This window comes from Chiloscyllium plagiosum, chromosome 6 (assembly GCF_004010195.1).
Source record: "Chiloscyllium plagiosum isolate BGI_BamShark_2017 chromosome 6, ASM401019v2, whole genome shotgun sequence".
Lineage (NCBI taxonomy): Eukaryota > Metazoa > Chordata > Chondrichthyes > Orectolobiformes > Hemiscylliidae > Chiloscyllium > Chiloscyllium plagiosum.
In genome coordinates this window covers 65,474,098-65,495,310 of record NC_057715.1, presented here as the reverse complement: position 1 = coordinate 65,495,310, position 21,213 = coordinate 65,474,098, and the positions used below count along the sequence as shown (strand labels likewise).

At 39.9% G+C, this 21,213-nt stretch overlaps 1 protein-coding gene across 1 annotated transcript in view; it reads right to left on the bottom strand.

Annotated features, from left to right (window-relative positions):
- slc9a2 (solute carrier family 9 member 2) overlaps window positions 1-21,213 on the bottom strand; it is a 93,547-nt gene that overhangs the window by 8,883 nt on the left and 63,451 nt on the right. The window contains exons 6-9 of the mRNA XM_043691732.1: window positions 19,948-20,037; window positions 15,370-15,440; window positions 4,730-4,891; window positions 3,228-3,324 (exon numbers count right to left, since the gene is read on the bottom strand). Coding sequence (XP_043547667.1) covers window positions 3,228-3,324; window positions 4,730-4,891; window positions 15,370-15,440; window positions 19,948-20,037 — 420 coding nt within the window. The remainder of the gene's footprint in view (window positions 1-3,227; window positions 3,325-4,729; window positions 4,892-15,369; window positions 15,441-19,947; window positions 20,038-21,213) is intronic.

The window sequence follows — 21,213 nt, the reverse complement described above, 5'->3', positions numbered from 1 at the left end:
AGATCCTGTTGTAATCTGAGGTAACCCTCTTCGCTGTCCACTACACCTCCAATTTTGGTGTCATCTGCAAACTTACTAACTGTACCTCTTATGCTCGCATCCAAAGCATTTATGTAAATGACAAAAAGTAGAGGGCCCAGCACCGATCCTTGTGGGACTCCACTGGTCACAGGCCTCCAGTCTGAAAAACAACCCTCCACCACCACCCTCTGTCTTCTACCTTTGAGCCAGTTCTGTATCCAAATGGCTAGTTCTCCCTGTATCCCATGAGATCTAACCTTGCTAATCAGTCTCCCACGGGCTTCATAATCTTCCAGCTTCCCACTAATCTTCACCACACTGAATGCTTTTTTTTAGCTTTTATGCTGACCTTGACTTCCCTAGTCAGCTACGGTTGCCTTGTTACAAGCTTTTTTTCCCTTGTTTCCTATACTGCATGCATTTAGGTACAGCATCCTCAGTCTTGTGTTGACGCTCTCCTCATAGTTGTCCCCTTATCTGCTGTGCCTGAAGTTAGAGTATGGAAAGGCTCAGAGATGTATGTCCTATTACTTGCTCTGGAATCTTTAATAACCTCTGCTAAGCCCTCCTGCCTCCTGTTTTCCTAAATGTTCCATGCAACCGAATCCTGACCCCTCCCCCCCCCCCCCCCCACTCCTACACACTATTTAATTTAAAGTCCGATCCTCAGGCCCGGTAATGCAATTCACCGGGATTCTGGTCCCAGCATAATTCAGGCAGAATCCATTCACTCGAGCAGCTCCCTGCTTCCCCTATACTGATGAAAATGTCTCATGAATTCAAACCGGTTTCTCCCGCACCAATCTTTGAGTCAGGCGCTGTCCTCTTTAATCTTGTCGACCATCTGTCTATTTGCTCATGGGGAGGGTAGTCCAGAGATCATCATCTTCTCGGTTTGCTTTTTAAAATGTAGCCCCCAGCCACTCATTCTCTGAGCAGAACCCTTTTCCTCTTTCTAACCTATATCGTTGGTACCTACGTGAACCTCAACAACTGGATCCTTACCCTCCCACTCCAAGTTCCTCTGCAGCCCAGATGAGATATCCTGAACCCGAGCTGGCAACACAGCCTTTGAGACCCACAATTCTGTTCACAGAGAATGGTGTCTGTTCCCCCTGACTAAACTATCTCCAATTACAACTACATTTTTCTTTTTCTGCCCTCTCTTAAATGGCTCCCTGTACCAAAGTGCCATGTTCGGTTTGCTCATCCTCCCTACAACCCCAACTCTCATCCACATAGAAAGCAAGAATCTCAAACCTATTGGACAAATTCAAGGGCTGAGGATCCTTCAGCACAACCTCCTGGATTCCTCTACTTGCCTCTTGCAGCAGTGCTCCCTGATCGAATTCGAGCTAGTTATTCTGAGAGGTGTGACAGCTTCCTGCAACACAGTGTCCAGCTACCTCTCCCCACACCCTGATGTATCATAGTTTTCAAAGCTCAGAGGCCAGTTCATCAACTCTGAACCAGAGTTCTTCAAGCTACCAACACTTGCCACAGATGTGGTCACGATGAACTACAATGGAGTCCAACAGCTCCCACATCATGCAGATACAGTACCTGGCCCTATATCTCTATTTTAATAACTTAGTTCTTAATTTGACTTCAAAAATTTCCTACTGGTCTTTTCATTTGTAACCTGTAAATACTTTTTTTTTTCATAAACCTTCAATCTGCAAGTAACCTATAATAGATCCTACTGGACCAAATTCCCACACTGCCTTGAACTATATACTCCCTCAATCTCTCCTTTCTGACTGTGAACAGCTTACTTAGAGTAGTCATTAGGATACCCATTCCTCTATTTTGTTCTTCTTCCTAATTCTATCTACCGATCTCCTTTTCATTTCCTCTCCTCACTACTCCCCGATGTTTTAGGTTTCTCTTAAATACTTATTTTCTCCATCCTTGATGCACCACTCATTTTATTCTAGCTACATGGAAGAGTTTGAAATCAATTATCAGTCAGGGCCTAGCACCTCAAGCATAATCTTAAACAAGTAACATGCCAGGGTTTTGAAAATTCCCAGCATATGCAATACGGTTTGAACTGCCAGCATTTATATTTGGATGATTAAAACTTGTTTTTGTTTAAATTGCCTTAACAATCAATAATATTGTTCCATTGCACAGGTTGTGTGCGCAATCATGTTGTGAATTCTCATTATCTGGATTATTAGATATTTTCTTTAGATTTTTTTTCTCTTGTGAACTGCATATCAAATTTGCCCTGGAAAATCTCTACTACAAAACTCAAATACTGGGCTTAATACCCAAGAGGTTGAAAGTAAAGAACTACAGTGCTGGAGTCTTTGAAAGGGAAGAGGCTTGAATTGCAGAAATGAATTTCAAGGGTGTGGGCAGGGGTTTGATGAAAGGGAGGCTTTGTTTAATGAATGCAATACACTGAAATAAAACACATTCTCTGAAATAGCAAAGAATTGATTTTACCCAACCAGAAATTAAAACGTCACTGGGACATAAATTGTGTCTTATGTCAAATCCAAATCATTCTTAAATTGATAGGTTTTCTGGTATCTATTGATATTATGATTGAATTATAATATGAAGGCCAAAACTGTTTTTAGGATGTCCTGGAATAAGTTAAATTTTACTTTAGACTATTCTCAAACTAAAGGGACTGGAGCAGTAAAAACACAGGAACCATACCTTCTCCAAGTCATTTAGTCACTTAGCAGCCTTACTTGGAGATAGTTTTACTTCATAGCAAGTAAAATTCTAGATTTTTTTTCCCAGCAGTCTAGAAATGCAGGAAGTCAAGAAGAAAATGTCTAGCTTCCTTCAGACATCAGTGGGGAATCAATACAATAATGTCCAGCATTGTCCAAATGTAATGAAAATTTGGTAGTTTTACTGCAAGATTGTGTTGTATTCAGTGAGAATGATCATGGAAATAATTTAAATAATTGTTGCCTCATTAGTATTGTGGAATACAGAAAGAACATAGGTTTTTGGGATGTAGCACGGTAACATTGACTTAAATATCTAATTATGCTTCCCATAAAACAAGAACACTGACAAAATCCCCACATTTTAACAACCCTCAGCAGTTAAAAAATTAAGCTTTTGCCACAGGTCTCTGATAATATCTCAGTGGGAGAGCATGAGATTTATTGTTAGATCTGAATTTTAAAGACATTTCATTTAACGTTCAGTAAGCCATTGGAGTTTGTCCATCTTACCCTCTGTCTTATTTGATATAAATTTTTAGCCAAGATATCTTTGATTTTCTTCAGCTCATCAGGGGAGACATTGTTTATTTTTTGTGGTTTCTTATTTCTGCAAATTAAAAAAAAAGACATATCAAAACCAAACAAAATTAACTTGCATTTATACAGCGTTTTAAATGTAAAGACGTATGAAGGCCTTTACAGGGAGTTATGGAGCAAAACTTAACACCAACGTACACATGGAGCTGTTAGGCTGGATGACCATTGCTTTGATGAAACATAAGGTTTTAAGAAGCATTGTGATGAAATTCAAAAACAAGATAGAGGTATCAGGTTATGGGAAAAGACAGGAAAGTGAAGTTAAGCATCAGATCAGCCATGATCTTGTTGAATGACAGAACTGACTCAAATGGGTCAAATGGCTTCCTTCTGCACCAATGAGGACAAAGTGAGGACTGCAGATGCTGGAGATCAGAGCTGAAAATGTGTTGCTGGAAAAGCGCAGCAGGTCAGGCAGCATCCAAGGAACAGGAGAATCGACGTTTCGGGCATAAGCCCTTCTTCAGGATTCCTGAAGGAGGGCTTATGCCCGAAACGTCGATTCTCCTGTTCCTTGGATGCTGCCTGACCTGCTGTGCTCTTCCAGCAACACATTTTCAGCTCCTTCTGCACCTATGTCTTACAGCCTCAGGTACATGGAGGGAAATCTAAAGCTCAAGATCATGGTAGCTAAAAGCACCATTGTCATTGATATGAATAAAGTCAAAAATGTTTAAGAAGCCAGAAATTGAATGAGACTGAGGAGCTGTATGGGACCTAGGAAACTTGGTAGGCTGAAGGAGTTTGGGTTGAAACTTTATTGCTGGAACAGCACAGCAGGTCAGGCAGCATCCAGGGAACAGGAGATTCGACGTTTCGGGCACAGGCCCTTCTTCAGGAGTTTGGGAGAAGATGAAGTGAATTGCAAACAGATCATTTAAGAAAATGATGAAGCTTGCTTGACCAGGTACTCTGGACAAAATATGTAAATGGATCTTGGGGTGAATCAAACATAGTTATCGATGTTTCAGCAAACCCCGACTTGACAGATAGATAACAGAAATCTAATCAGAATAATCAAGTCTAGAATTAACAAAGGTTTAGATGTGGGTTTCAGAGATGTAGACAAGGAGTGCAAGTGAAAATAAAGGGAATGTGAATGTAATGAAAAATAAAAATTCTGAAATTGAGGACTTTAATACTTCCACCCTAAGACTCAAAACTCCTAACATTCAAACTTAGAACTGATCAACCCTGTACCTATTCATTAGATATCTGTTTTAAAACAATGTAGTGCTTTTAATGTGCATGCTCCAGTGCCACTGCTATTCATTCACTGAATTTGCACACAGCTTGAGCCATGACCACATCAAATCCAAAATGTTCACGACAATGTCTATTTCTAATTCCCCTGTTCCTGTTTAGGAAATTTTGATGCAACTTATTAACCAACATGAAAGCAACATTTTACTTACAGCAGGGAAGCAGATGACGACACTTTACTGAGTTGTCCAGATTCAGCCAATTCAATCGCCTGTTTCAATTCCAGCTTCTTATAAAGAGCAACAATACCGGACTTTGGCTCTTTATCCCTGATCAAAAGCTTTGACAAATAGTTACGATTGAACTTCTTGGCCCTGAAAGTAAAGCCAGAGATATTTTTTAGTGCGGAAGTTGAAGAATAACGAACTGCAGTATATCCTAGGAGGAATCAGTTGGACATATTTGTATAATAGATCTACAAAGAAATCTCCCCTTATTGTCTTCTATGTTACCACAGACTGTCCTTTTCACCAAACTACATTTCTTTCAGAGTGAATTTGTAAAACAAAAAATGCACAAAACAGGGCAGTGGAGCTTTCAGAGTAGAATGTTTCTGCACAAAATATTCTAAAGACTACACAGCTTTTTTCAGACAATCAATTTAAGAGTGGTATCATTGTCTTCTCTTGCACGTTTAAGAACGTAGGTATTGTGATAAAGGTTTATAACATATTCTCATCATTTGGGGATTTGTTATTTAAAGCAAAAGTAAGTAGAATTTTGGGTTTAGTTCTATAAAGGTGACTTTTGTTTTAAAAAAAATTAGAAAATAATTTTTGAACAATGAGTTCAATCATCATTTCTAAGAAAGAACGCGACCTAAGCAGAATGATTTGATCAGCATGTGGGGAACTAATTGTTGAATGTTTACTAGGTTGTGTTTTAATCATCTACAAACAGTTGGTCAGGGGCCACTAACAGGATAAATGCAGAGGTACAGAAGTCATACCAGTAGAAGGACTATTTGTTAGTTCCTAGACCTCCCCAGGCTGAGAGCAGGAAAGAAACCTTCCAGCCAGAACGGAAAAGAAGTCTTAAACTGTTTCCGTAGTCTAAGGAAAAGAGTCAGTGAGTTAACCTGTCTTTGTCTCTCTTTGGGAGAGGCAGGAAGAAGCATAGAGTAAAAGTTAGTTAAGAAATTAAAGAGTAAAGTTAGCAGTAATATTTCATTCAATTCTTTATATAAAGTTGTCACATCCTGTTAAATCCAATTGAAATCCAATCTGCCAAGACACTGTTTTATGATTGCAGTTGACTGGGCAAATCAATTTCCACAGTGAAAGCTGGCTTGGTAGCAATTAAGTTTTATTTTTACAGTTTGGTTGCCATTATGGTCAGACACTGTACACATTTGCCTGAGGCTGCCAATGTCCTTTTAAATGAAGAACACAAGTCTATTATACAAAAGAAAAAAGCCCAAAGAATACATATACATAAAATAAAATGATAATTTAGGAAGTTTGTGGCACAAGCAGCACAAAGAAAACTTTAATCCTATCCCCAACAATGCTGGCAACCCCTTCTATCACTTTACTCATGATCAAAAGTAGCCAGGGTCAGATTTGTCTTGTTTTTTGTGTGTATAGGACATAGCGGGACAATTTTCTACATTGTAAGGTAGTTGCCAGTGTTGTAGCTGTACTGGAAAAGCTTAGCTAAGGGTGTGGCAAGTTCTGGAGCACAAGTCTTCAGTACTATTGCCTCAGAATGTTGTCAGAGTCCATAACCTTTGCAATACCCAATGCCTCCAATCATTTCTTGATATCATGTGAAATGCCTCAAAGTGGCTGAAGATTGGTAGCTGTGATGTTGGGGCCTCTGGAAGAGTCAGAGATGGATTATTCACTCGGCACTTCTGTCTGAAGATTTGGAAATGGCGGTGTTGGACTGGGGTGTACAAAATTAAAAATCACACAACACCAGGTTATAGTCCAACAGGTTTAGTTGGAAGCACTAGCTTTCGGAGCGTTGCTCCTTCGTCAGGTGGTTGAGCAGCACTCCGAAAGCTAGTGCTTCCATATAAACCTGTTGGACTATAACCTGGTGTTGTGTGATTTTTAACTCTGAAGATTGTTGCAAATGCTTCAGCTTTATCTTTTGCACTGATGCACTGGACTATCCTATCTTTGAGGATGGGTATATTTGTAGCACCTCCTCCTCTGGTGAGTTGTTCAATTGTCCAGCACCATTCATGGCTGGGTGTGGCTGGACTTCAGACCTTTTATCTGAACCATTGGTTGTGAAATCACTGAGCTCTGTCACTTGCAGCTTTTGCTTAGCGCACAAATCTATTTTGTAGCTTCACCAGGTTGACACCATTTTTAGATCTGCCTGGTTCTGGTCTGGCATTCTTCATTGAACCAGTGTTGATCCCCTGACTTAATGATAATGGTTGAATGGAAGATATGCCAAGCCATGATATTGAAGATTGCGTTGGAGTATGATTCTGCTGCTGTCGATGGCCCACAGAACCTCATGGATGCCCAGTCCTGAGATGCTGGATCTGTTCAAAGCCTGTACCATTCAGTAAGGTGATAATACCACACATGATGCAAGGTATTCTCAATGCGAAGGCAGGACCTTTTCTCCACAAGATTTGTACAATGCTCACTTTCTGATACTGTCATGAACAGATACATCTGCAGCAGCATGGGTAAGGATGAGGTCAAGTAGATAAATCCTTCTTGTTGCTTACTTCACCACCTACCGTAGGCCCAGTCTAGCAGCTGTGTGCTTTAGGACACGACCAGTTTCATCAGTACTGCTGCTGTCAAGCCACTGTTGGTGGTGGACATTGAAATCCACTGCCAAAGTACATTCTGCACCCTTACCATCCTCAGTGCTTCCTCCAAAATGTGTTCAACATGGAGGGAGTACTGATTCATCAGTCGAGAGAGTATGTGCAATGTTTCTTTGCTCATATTTAACTTGATTTCATGATGTCCACAGTCAATTTTGACAACTCCCAGGGCAACTCTCTCCTGTCAGTATAACACTGTGCCAGTACCTCTGTTGGGACTGACCTGCCAGTGGGACAGGACATACCCAAGGATGGAGATGGTGGTGTCTGGGACATAGTCATACTCACAGAATCATACCTTCCAAACAATGTCAGCCTGTTGCTTGACTAGTCTTTGTTGCTTGACAGCTTTGGTGCTAGCCCCCAGATGTTAGTAAGGAGGACCTAATAGAGTCAACAGAGATTTTGTTGTTGTTGTTGTTTCCAGTGCCTAGGTCGATACCAAGAGATCCATCCAGTTGAATTTCTTTGTTGCAATTGCATAGTGGTGGGTACAACTGAATGGCAAGCCTGGCTATTTTAGAGGGCAGTTGGAAGTCAACCACACTGTTGTGTGTCTGGAGTCACATGAAGGCTAGACCGGGGAAGGACAGCAGATTTTCCCCAAAACATGACAGTGGTTACATGGTCATCATTAGGCTTTTAATTCCAGGCTTTTCTCTGCCATTGTGCGATTCAATCCCAGTTCTCCAGAACATTACCAGAGTCTCAGGATTAATAGTCTAGCCACAATGTAATTACACCATAGCCTCCCAATAATTATACCACACAATACTACTGCACTATCACCTTAGGAAGCTAAAGAGACTTTTGTTAAATTTGCAAGAGAAAAAGAAATGTCATCAGGTCAATGATTTTAATAATTAAAGTTAGAGAATTATTTTTGTAATGAGAGTGGAATTATGCTTATTGAAGAATTCTGAAATAGCAATCCAGTGACCCCTTAAGATTTATGTAGGCAAAAGTCCAGTATCAAAGGTCAAAGACGCAACATTCTGGGAGCTATCCATGATATCTCACACAAACAGTTACACTTGGGGAAATGGTCAGATGAGAATCCACAATGAAATTGGAGGAAAAGCAAATTTGGGGGAAAATGCTATTAGTTTTAAGAAAACAAACAGGAGGATGCAAAAACAATTCCAAGAAAGGGTGCAGCCTATAAGAGATGGAAACAAAATAACATGCTTTTATATAATAATACTGAATATAACTGCTGAAACTTAAAAGGGAACCGTACTGAATAGTTCCTTGAAAGTGGAGTCTCAGGTAAATAGGAGAGTGAAGGCGGCGTTTGGTATGCTTTCCTTTACTGGTCAGAATATTGAGTATAGAAGTTGGGAGGTCTTGTTGCGGCTGTGCAGGACGTTGGTTAAGCCACTTTTGGAATACTGCGTGCAATTCTGGTCTCCCTCCTATAGGAAGGATGTTGTAAAACTTGAAAGGATTCAGAAAAGATTTACAAGGATGTTGCCAGGGTTGTAGGGTTTGAGCTATAGGGAGAAGCTGAATGGCTGAAGCGGTTTTCCCTGGAGCATCGGAGGCTGAGGGGTGATTTATAGAGGTTTATAAAATCATGAGGGGCACAGATAGGGTAAATAGACAAGGTTTTTTTTCCCCTGGTTTGGGGGAGTGCAGAACTAGAGGGCATAGGATTAGGGTGAGAGGGGAAAAATTTAAAAGGACCAGAGGGGCAACTTTTTCATGCAAAGGATGGTGCATATATGGAATGAGCTGCCAGAGGAAGTGTAGAGGCTGGTACAATTACAACATTTAAAAGGCATCTGGATGGGTATATGAATAGGAAGGGTTCAAAGGGATATGGGCCAAGTGCTGGCAAATGGGACTAGATTAATTTAGGATATTTGGTCGGTATGGATGAGTTGGATTGAAGAGTCTGTTTCCATGCTGTACATCTCTAGTGGAAATGCCTAAGGAATCCTCAGAAAAGGATGCAACAAGGAAATGGGTGTTAAAAATATAGAAGCAGTGCAATTGGTGTATTCCCTCTGAACCACCTAGAAAGGGAGAGATAACTCAGGTCAGTCAAGTAAATCTTTGCTTAATTATCGATGAAAACAATCAGACCTTTGGAGGCTGTAATATATTTTTCAAATGAAGAGTTAATGCCTTATTCATCTACTCAAAATAGTGAAACAACAAAGATATTGTGAGATACAAGAGCAAGTCAAGCACTGATCATAGAAATCATAGATTCCCTACAGTGTGGAAGCAGACCAGTCGGCCCATTGAGTCCACACTGACCCTTTGAAGAGCAACCCTCTCAGACCCACCCCCTAACCTATTCCTGTAACACTGCATTTTTCATGACTAATCCACCCAGCCAGCACATCTTTGATGTTGGTTGAGATACTGTGTATATCATTTCCTTCACTCGAAGATTAATGAAGGAAAAACACGTCAAATGCGGGTTTACAGAGAAATGAAAACTGCAGATACTGGACATCTGAAAATACAAAGTACTCAAGAATCCCAACAGTGAGGCAGGATTTATGAAGAGAGAAACAGAGCTAACATTTGATTCAAATATGACTCTTCCTCAAAATGGAAAAGGGACAGATGGAAAATTGCTGGGACTTATATTGGAGAATATAGGGAGAGGCATGGTGGAACAGACTGGAAGCAGGTTAGAGGGTGAGGGCGATTAGAGATCTCCCATTCTCACTGCCTCGTTTATTCCAATAGTCCTACTTTTCAGAGTGGTGGCTCCAATGTGACATTTCTTCCTGATGAGAGTCCCACACCCAATAATTGTACTGGACAAGGTCCTCAACTTTGACCCCCACAGTTCCCTCACTCCTTCCTGAGGGATGCAATAAAATTCTCATTGTCTTCACTTTCTGCCCCACCAGATTCTGTATTCAAAGGATTATTCTCCACCAATTTCAGGAGTATACCACCACCAAGTACATTTTTCCTCTTTCTCCTCTCGACATTTTGAAACGTAGAAACTAAGACCATGAGTAGGCCATTCATCCCTTCAAACCTATTCCATCATTTAATATGACCCTCTACCTCAATGCCATACACCCACTTTTTCACATATGCCCCAATCCTCTTCAAATTTTCATTTAAAAATTTTTTAGGTGTTTCTCTCTTTCTTGAATGTATTCAATGACTTAGCCTCCACACAGTCTTCTCTGAGAATTCCACAAGTTCAGTACCCTTTTGAGTGAAGGAAGTTTTCCTCATCTCAGTCCTAAATGGTCTACCCCATGTCTTGAAAGCATGACTCCTGGTTATAGACTCCCCACACAGTGAAAGCATCCTAACTCCATATAATCTGTCCAGTCCTTAGAAGTTTATACGTTTCAATCAGGTCCCCCATCCTTCTAAACTCTAACAATACAGGCCCAGTTGAACCAATCTTTCCTCATACGACAGTCCTGCTATCTCTTGTACCATGTTGATGAACCTCTGCTGCACTCATTACCTTCATGACATAGATCATTCCTTCCATGACACAGTTTGGTCCACTCATCTATCACTCGTACACATCCCCCCTCCCAAGACATCTTGTGCAATCACTAGAAGTATAACATGCCCTTTCATCTCCTCTCTCTTCATTTTCCAACGTCCCAAACACATCTTTCAGATGAGACAGTGATTTACTTGTACTAGTCTGTTGTATTTGTTGCTCACAATGCAGTATCCTTTACGTTTAGGGAGACTAAACGCACACTCAACCACTTTGTGAAACACTTGCCCCTCAGTCCACAAGCATAACTTTCTAGTTGCTTGGCACTTTAATACATCAACATGCTCACATTTCCAACACAGTGTTCGAGTGAAGCCCATTGTGGGCTATAAGCAAAGCTGACCCATGCTCTACTACTAACACAGTCTTCTGCCATTACTATTCCCTCTTGTCCCATGACATCTATTATTTCTAATCTCCCTCACTCTCCAACCTCCAATTCTGTTCCACTTGCTGCTCCCCACTTTTCTCTGCAGTACCAAATGTATCACTTTAAAATTGAAGAGAGAGGTTGCAAAGAGTCATATTGGGCCTGAAATGTTAACACTTTCTCTCTCTCTCTCTCTCTCTCTCTCTCTTTCTCTACCAACCTGCTGAGTTTCTCTAGTACTTTGTTTTTATAGTAAAAAAAAAGGTCATCATATAGATTTTTTAAAAATTCATTTCTGGGATATGGGCATCACAGGCTGGCCAGCATTTATTGCCCGTCCCTAGTTGACCTTGAGAAGGTGGTGGTGAGCTGTCTTCTTGAACTGCTGCAGTCCATCTGCTGTGGGTTGACCCATAATGCCAGAATTTTGACCCAGCGACAGTGAACTAATAGCAATATATTTCCAAGTCAGGATGGTGAGAGGCTTAGAGGAGAACTTGAAGGTCGTGGTGTTCCCATATATCTGCTGCCCTTGTTCTTCAAGATGGAAGCAGTCAGGAATTTAGAAAGTGCTCTTGAAAGATCTAATGGTGGATTACTGCAGTGCATCTTGTAGACTGTACACACTGCTGCAAAAGACTGTTAGTGGTGGAGGGAGCGGATACTAGTAGATGTAGTGCCAATCAAGTGGTTCCAGATGGTGTCAAGCTTCTTTAGTATTGTTGGAACTGAACCCTTCCCGGCAAGTGGGGAGTATTCCATCACATTCCTGACTTGTGCCTTGTGGATGGTGGATAAGCTTTAGGGAGTCAGGAGGTGAGTTACTCACTGCAGTATTCCTAGCCTCTGACATGTTGTTGTGGCCAGTGTGTTTGTGTGATGAGTCCAGTAGAGTTCCTGGTCAATGGTAACCCCAGGATGTTGATAGTGGAGGATTAATAATGGTCATACCATTGAATGTCAAGGGATGGTGGTTAGATTATCCCTTATTAGAGGTGATTACCACCTAGCATTTGTGGTGTTTATGTTATTTGCCACTTATCAGTCCAAATCTGGATATTGTCCAGATCTTGTTGCAATTGAACTTGGACTGCTTCAGTATCTGAGAAGTCACAAATGGTGCTGAACATTGTGCAATCATCAGCGAACATCCCCACTCCTGACCAGATGATACAAGGAAGTTCATTGATGTAGCAGCTGAAGATAGTTGGGGCTAGGACATTACCGTGAGAAACTCTGCAGAGATGTCCTGAGGCTGAGATGACTGACATTTAATAACCCCGACCAACTTCCAATGTGCCAGGTAAGACTCCAATAATTGGACAGTTTGTCCTTGATACCTACTGAGTCCAGTTTTGCCAGGGCTCTTTGATGTGGCATTGATGTCAAGGACTATCACTCTCCTCCCACCTCTGGAATTCACCTCTTTTGTCCATGTTTGAACCAAGGCTGTAATGAGGTCAGAAGCTAAGTGGCCCTGGCGGAATCCAAACTGGGTATCACTGAGCAGGTGCCTGCTTGATAGCACTATTAATGACAACTTCCATCACTTTACTGGTGATTGAGATTAGGCTGATGGGTTGGAAATTGTCTGGTTGGATTTATCCTGCTTTTTGTGTACAGAACATACCTGGGCAATTTTCCACATTGTCGAGTAGATGCCAGTGCTGTAACTGTACAGCTTGGAACAGCTTGGCTAGGGGAGTGGCACGTTCTGGAGCACAAGTCTTCAGTACTATTGCCGGAGTGTTGTTAGGGCCATAGCCTTTGCCGTGTTGAGTGTCTCCAACCATTTCTTGATATCACGTGGAGTGAATCGAATCGGTTGAAGACTGGTATCTGTAATGCTGGGGATCACTGAGGAGGCGGAGATAGATCATTCACACAAGTATTACTTTAGAATACCCTACTCTTTAGGGGTGTTTACCTTCTGAAAGATTATCATTTTTAGTGTGGCCCTCTTAACATAACACAAACTGCTTAGGAACCAATGACATTAGCAATCATGTTGTAATTTTCTGTTTTGGGCTCTTGTTCACGTATATCATGTGATGCCTGTTTTAAACAGTTAACAAAGCCTACAAAACCCATAGAGCGAAAGGCTACTTTTGTCCTTCCTATTACGGAAATTCTCTGAAGAACCTTGAAGATATAATCAATTATCTAATTATTTTAAATGAGACATTGTAATACTATACTGCCAGACCCAGTGTGCAAGAAGTTTAACATGATTCTAATTTGAAAGATTCCCTGTCTGTAGTTAAAAAAAAGGTAGATCTGATATTCACTTTGGAAACATTCATTTCATTTTTCTTTTCTTTGGTAATTCAAACATTCATAAACCTGTTTCAAAGCTGGCTATAATAATCAATATTAGGTTATACTGGTTTATGGAGAAAGTGAGGTCTGCAGATGCTGGAGATCAGAGCTGAAAATGTGTTGCTGGAAAAGCGCAGCAGGTCAGGTAGCATCCAGGGAAAAGGAGAATCGACGTTTCGGGCATAAGCCCTTCCTGTATACTGGTTTATGGAATCTTCAATTTTGACTTCAGAAAACTCCCTCATTAAGACATCAATAGTCATCCCTTGTCACTGGAAGGAACATCACCTGCAAACTCACCTTTGAATCACATCATTCCGATTCACAATTATATTTCCTTTCTTTCTCTGTCACTGGGTAAAATTGGAACTCCCTTTCTAACAATACAGAGGGCATTGCTGCACCAGATGGACTACAGCAGGTCAATCCAATGACTCATCACCATCTTCTAGAGCACAATTAGGGATGGACATCAAACACTGGTTTGCCAGCAATGCCTACATCCCATGAAAAGAGTAACAATGCAAACCCTTTTAATACCCAGTGCTGAAATGGTCAGTTCTAAAACTAGATGATAAATTCATTAATAACTCTTTGAGGGATTCAGTTTTAATATTCAGGTTCTGTAGACCATCAAAAGAATTGAAAAGCAAATCTGTGAAAACGGTGAATTTAACTTTCGAGATTCAGTTATTCAACTTAAGTGATTACCTCAAATGAGAAGTAAAATAATCTTTCTATTTGATGACCTTTAAAAATTGATGTATCAAACTTGAAAACCAGTTGAAAATGTTCACTTTTCATCCAGCCATAAAATCCCTTTAAAGGCTCTAAGGTAAAGTACGGAACAAAGTTCACTGAAGAACCCGCATCATTTATCTAACTCCAACGTTAATTATTAACTTCTAGCCAACAACAATGTGGCATAGCACCCTGTGTTCATAAGAACAGAGGTACCAAAGCACCTATACTTAGTTGGGGTTTTGCTAACAAAACAAAAATAGCATTTCAAGAATAAATGTTTTTTTCTTTAAAAACAAAAACAAATGAGATGGCTCCTTCCTCACAACCACAGTTAGTCTGAGTTTAGAGGGAAAGTTATTCCTGCACTGGTGGTTAACTGAACTCTAATTTGATAACCATGATATTAAATGTCTGAGTGAAGAAACATGGCTTGCTCAAGCCATCACATTCTCTAATTATTGAAGACAGTGAAAAGAAAGGTGCTGGACCACCTTGTACATGAGAAAACTCCAAGTGTATTTATGTTTTTAAAAAACTATGCAAAATATTAATTCCACATTTTATGATAATTAGGGAATCTTTTTGTGCAGTTTGCACAAACTTAGATGTCTGTTGGAAAGTGGCTATAACTGAACAGAACTGACATTGAATCACAAGTTACAAGGCAGAGATAGCACCAATCATTATACATTTAACTTTCCTGTACATACAAAAAAAGGGTTATGCATACCAGAGTTTGTGTGGTCTACCTGACTATTGGGTGGAGGAAAATATACACCATGGGTCAAATCGGTTGACTTGACATCCAAGGGATTGGAAGATGGGATAAGGTACTTCGTGACTCATGGACATCACCAGAGGCACAAACATATTATGTTTATAATTTGCCGTTGGATTTGGTAACACACACTGGCCAACAATTAATCAACGTCAGTCTTACAAAAACTTACATTTATCTTGTTACCAAGCTAACTGATTATGCTTCCAGGTTGCCCAATGAGTAAGTAATCAGAGACATTTAAATTTATTACTAAAACTTAGATGCAAAACAAATTCATACTTGTCTCTCCAGTAGTAGTGACTCCACTGTCCACAGATATCCTCAACCCCAGCCAACAGATGGTCAAAAAACTAGACACAAAAAAGACATTTTAGATGTATTTTCTGCTTTTAGATTTTCCACCAAGAATTTGAAGGTCAAAAGTGATCAGTTTTCTATGCTGAGATGACCAGGTCTGATATCATGAAACTTCTGAAAGATGAGACGTTCCACTTGGCATGTAATCTATGGCAGCAATATTGGTCTTAAACAGGTTTTCCATTTCTCAATGAAATACTTTTTTTAGATTTCACCAAATTTCAGACTTCAATATAATATTTCAGGAGTCTGTGGAGAATAGAATGGATTTTGAGAAAGCTGGAAAATGTTATCAGGTTTCAAGACAGTGAAAGAAATGAGGATGTCAGCAGCAGATGATGTGGGAAATATTAGGATTATGTAATAGAAACAAGGTCATAAAAGAAGATGATATAGAAACAGAAGTAGGCTATTCAACCCATTCAGCTTGTTCCACCACTCAATGACATCATCGCTAATCTGATAATCCTCAAATTTATTTTCCTGCCTTTGCCCCATAATTCACGATTTCCTTACTGATTAATAATCTACTTCAGCCTTGAATATACTTAAAGACTCAGCCTCGGCAGCGCTCTGCAGAAAAGAATTCGAGAGATTCTCCACCTTTTAGAGAAGAAATTCTTCTTCATCTTTGTTTTAAATGCGCGAGCTATTACCCAGAGATTATGCCTCTGGTCCTAGACTCTACCACAAGGGAAACAACTTTCTGTATTTACCCTTCAAGTCCCCAAAGAATCTTATATATTTTAATAAGGTAATGGTATTCTTCTAAACTCCAGTGTGCACATGCACAATCTATTCAACCTCTTCATAAGACAGTCTCTTCATTTCCAGGATCAACCTAATGAACCTTCTTGGGACTGCCTCAGTTGGTGGAATATCATTCCTAGATAAGGCGACAAACCTGTTCACGTATTCCAACTGTGGTCTAACCAGTGCTTTATATAATTTTAGTAAGATTTCCCTATCCTTATACTCAATTTCCTTTCAAATAAAGGCCAATATTCTATTTGCCTTTTCAATTCCCTGCTGATTGGATGATAGTTTTTGGAATTCATGGACGACAAAGAGATCTTGGTGTACATGTTCTTAGTTCCTTGAAAGTAGAGTCGCAGGTAGATAGGGTAGTGAAGAAGGTGTTTGATATACTTTCCTTTATTGGTCAGAGTATTGAGTAATGGAGTTGGGAGCTCATATTGCATTGGTTAGGTCACTTTTGGAATATTGTATTCAGTTCTGGTCTCCCTGCTAAAGGAAGGAATGCTGTGAAACTTCAAAGGGTTCAGAAAAGATTGACAAGGATGTTGCCAGGGTTGGAGAGGCTGAATAGGTTGGGGCCATTTTCTTTAGAGTGTTGGAGGCTGAGGGGGGACTTTATAGAAGTTTATAAAAATCATGAGGGGCATGGATAGGATGAGTAGACAAGGTCTTTTCTCCAGGATGTGGGGGGGGAGGAGTCGTCCAAATCTGGACGGTATAGATTTAAGGTTAGAGGGGAAACATTTAAAAGGGATCAAAGGGACAACTTGTCCACACAGAGTGGTGCTGTAGGCTGGTACAATTACAACATTTAAAAGGTGTCTGAGTGGGTACATGTACAGGAAGGGTTTAGAGGGATATGGGCGAAATGCTGGCAATGGGACTAGATTAAATTTAGGATATCTCGTCGGCATGGACAAGTTGGACCGAAGGGTCTGTTTTCATGCTGTACAGCTCTATGACTCTGCAACTCCCCTAAATCCCTCAAAGTGCAGAAAGCTACAGCAAATTCTCCATTTAGAAACATATTTTGCTCCTCTATTCTTCCTGCCAAAGTGTACAACTTCATATTTCCCCAAATTACATTCCATCTACTAAGTTTTTGCCCACTCTCTTAATCGGTCTATATTTCCACTGCAGTGTTTTGTGGCCTTACCACTTACCTTCCCATCTATTTTTGTGTCATCACCAAACTCGGTGATTACAGATTTACTTTCCTCATCCAAGTCATTAATATGTTGCAAATAATGGTGGCCCCAAGGCTGATCCCTGTAGCCCACAACTAGTTGCAGTGTGCCATCCAAAAATGCCTCCCTTATCCCAATTCTCAATCCTCTAGGTATATTAAAATACTATTTCCAAAACCAGGGACTCATCTTAGTCAGTAGCTTAATGTGCAGACCTTATCACCCACCTGTGAAAATCCAGATATATTAGATCCACTGTTTCTTAATTATCCATCATTACTTGTAACTGCCTCAAGGAATTCTACTAATTTGGTCAGACAAGACTACCCCTTCATGAGGCCATGCTGGCTGTTCTTGAACATGTAGTTATTTTTAAGTGTTCTGATATTACATTATTTTCTAATATTTTCCCATTAACAGACATTAAGCTACTTGGCCCATAGATACCTGTTTTTGTGTTGTTCCCTTTTCAAATAAAAGGTGTTACATTGGCAGTTTTCAAATCCTCTGGGACTTGTCCAGAATCGAAGGAACTTTGGAAGATTACTAACAGTGCAGATACTATCTCGCCACTTCATTTAATATTCTAGAATACAACGCAACAGGACCAGGGTATTTATTGGTCTCTAGCCTCATTAGTTCCTCTAGTTCTATTTTCCCAGTGATAATTATTGTATGTTTCCTTTCCTCTTTTTGCTCCTTGATAATTTAGTATTTCTGTAATACTGTTAACGCCATCTACTATTAAGAATGATGAAAAGTATTTATTAACTCATCGGTCATTTCCTCATTCTCATTATTATTTCCCCAACCTTGTTTACTAAAAGGCTTTTGTTCACTTTTGCCTTGTTTCATTTTCATATAATTAAGGACGCTCTTGCTGTTTATATTACTTACAATTTTACCTTTAAAGTTCATCTTCTTGTCCTTTATTATTGTTTGGTTATCTTTGCTGGTTTTTCACACTTTCCCAACCCTCTAGATTACAAATTGTAAGGATTAGTGGATATTTTCTTTTCCTTCAATTTGATGCTAACCTTAATTTCCCTAATTGACTTTGCCCATCCTAGAATGTTGCTTTTTCATTTGGGGTACATCTTTGTTGAGAGTCAAACTGTTCTCTTCAACATCTGAGATAGTTCTTAAACCATCTTTGCTGTTAAATTCCTTTCGAATTCAGTTCCAGCCACCTCTGTCTTTGTTGCTTTATAACTACCCTTATTCAAGTTTAACACAGTTGTATCTGACTAAAGTTTCTTCATCTCAAATAGAATATTAAATTCTACCCTATCTACCACTGGTTCCTAGGGAATCTTTTACTCTAAAATCCTTTTGAAATCAACTTGTTTACATTTTACTAGAACTAATAACTTGGTTGGATTCACAACATACTGTTCTGGGAAACTAACCTGAAAACATTCTATGAATACTTCCTCATATCTCTTACTTCTGCCAATCTGACATTCCCAATCTACCTGAAGATTAAAGTCACCCATAATTAATGTCCTGGTTTGTTTCCATGGCCTCATTATCTCTTGTTTTATTCTCTTTTCTACGCAATATACAGCAAATCTCCTTCCAGTGTTTTCTTCCCCTTGTTAATACTAACTTCACTCATATGTATTCTACATCTTCCAATCTAAGATAATTTCTTGCTATCGCATTTATTCCATCCTTGCCACCCTTTCCTTCTACTTTTCCATTCAAATAGTCTCCTGCTTTGAATATTGCGTGCCCAGCTTTGAACTCCCAGTACCCATGTCTCCACAATAGCTGATCACTCCCACTAGTGTGTATGTGTACTGTTAACTTATTTTGTTCCAAATACTTGGAAGATGATTTTTGTGATGGACACAACGTGTGGTGAACATTGAGTTCCAAATCAAATGAAGCAAGATTTCAAGCAGTAAGATTCCACAGTGGAAGAGGGCAGAGACTGGCATCAGTCATGCGTAGAACATTTGAGGAAGCCAAGAGGCATCCAGATTTGTGTGGCAAACAACCAAGAGATTGCAAGAGATATTCTCATGCTAGTTGATAACATCACTAAAAGGTATTAGGTAAATGAAGAGGAAAAATCCGGGATGAATTCCCAGTGATAGTACAAGTGAACATGTTCATGTTAAAAAAAAGTCATACACAAGCGTTAAATAATACAGGTCCTGCATTACGGAAGTAGACACTGGTGCAGAAACACTGTGGGAAGGTGATGTGTTGAACAATATTGGAGGCCGAAGAGAGGTCAAGGAAGATAATTTCTCTAGCACTTCTCTTTTCCCTGTTTCCACAATAATTTCTATTCCCAAATAGTAGCAACAACTGATATTCATCAAGGGTTTACCTCTTTCATTTGTTATTTGTAAGCAGATTCAGTTTCCACATATAGGCTGACACCATCCAAGTCTCATCACACATTGATCAGCTGCTCAACTCTCTTGATGTTACTTGTTCAGTGCCAGCACTAATTCGGCTCAAACACTATGGATTCTAACCCACAACAGTTACTTAAATGCAAGATTGTTACAAAGTCAAACAACATAATTGGGACACTTACTCGAATGTGAATCTCTTCACTGACAGTTGGCTGTTTTTTATTCGTCTTTTTGACATCCAGAAAATTAACCAATGGGCGAATAGTCATTCCCTAAAAGATCAACAGTGAGCATTTACTTTCAACAAATAGAGGCACATACATATTTAGGATTTCAGGTCAAAATAAAAAGCAGGTGGGTTGATTTTTGGAATATTAAGAAGTCTGAGGAGATGGCACAAAAGAGAAGTTACAGTCTGGGGCAGTTCAGCCGTGACATTATAGAACAGTAAGTCAAGTACCGACTCTCCAAAGAGCACCCTATTTAGACCCATCACCCCACCCTCTGTAACCCCGCATTTCCCATGGCTAATCCACCAAGTCTGCACATCTTTGGACTATGGGTGGAAACCAGGGCACCCAGAGGAATCCCATGTAGACACATGGTGAGAATGTGCAAATGCCACACAGACAGTCCTGTAGATTAAAAAAAAACTCGTGTTTTTGTAGATAAAATGACAATTTGGTGTGCTGGTTTTATATTTTTCTGAGGACAACTAAAATTAGCTCTTATATTTCAAACATTTGCTTATTTTATCCTCACAGCTACCTCGCCACACAACCTTTTCAAAGTTGACAGGTAGTCTACATATTTCTAATTTTTGCAGTTCTCATCTTGACCAATATTAACACTTTAAAAGAAATAGAAAGGTCATTGACATTTCAGTACTTTCCACTGTGTCAGGTAATGATGTCAGCATGTGCAAAATATGTGGGTAAAGGGGGAAGCTGTGTTCAAAATCACCAAGCAAGTACGAAAGTGGCGAACGGATAGCAGGTTGAATAGGACAAATATTTCTTTTGTGGAGTGGGCGGAGGTTGAGGGGTGACCTTATAGAAGTTTATAAAATCAGAAGATGCATGGATAGGGTAAATAGACAAGGTATTGTCCTGGGATGAAGGGGGTAGGCCAGGGGGAGTCCAGAACTAGAAGGCATAGATTTAGGGTGAGAGGGGAAAAGATTTAAAAGGGACCTAAGGATCAATGTTTTCACACAGAGGGTGGTGTACGTCTGGGATGAGCTGCCAAAGGAAGTTATGGAGGCTGGTACAATAACAATGTTTAAAAGGCATCTGAATATGCAAATGAATAGAAAGGGTCCAGAGGGATATGGGCCAATTGCTGGCAAACGGGGCTAGATTAATTTAGGTTATCTGGTCAGCATGGACGAGTTGGACCAAAGGGTCTGTTTCTGTGCTAAACATCTTTATGACTCTATGACGCTATGA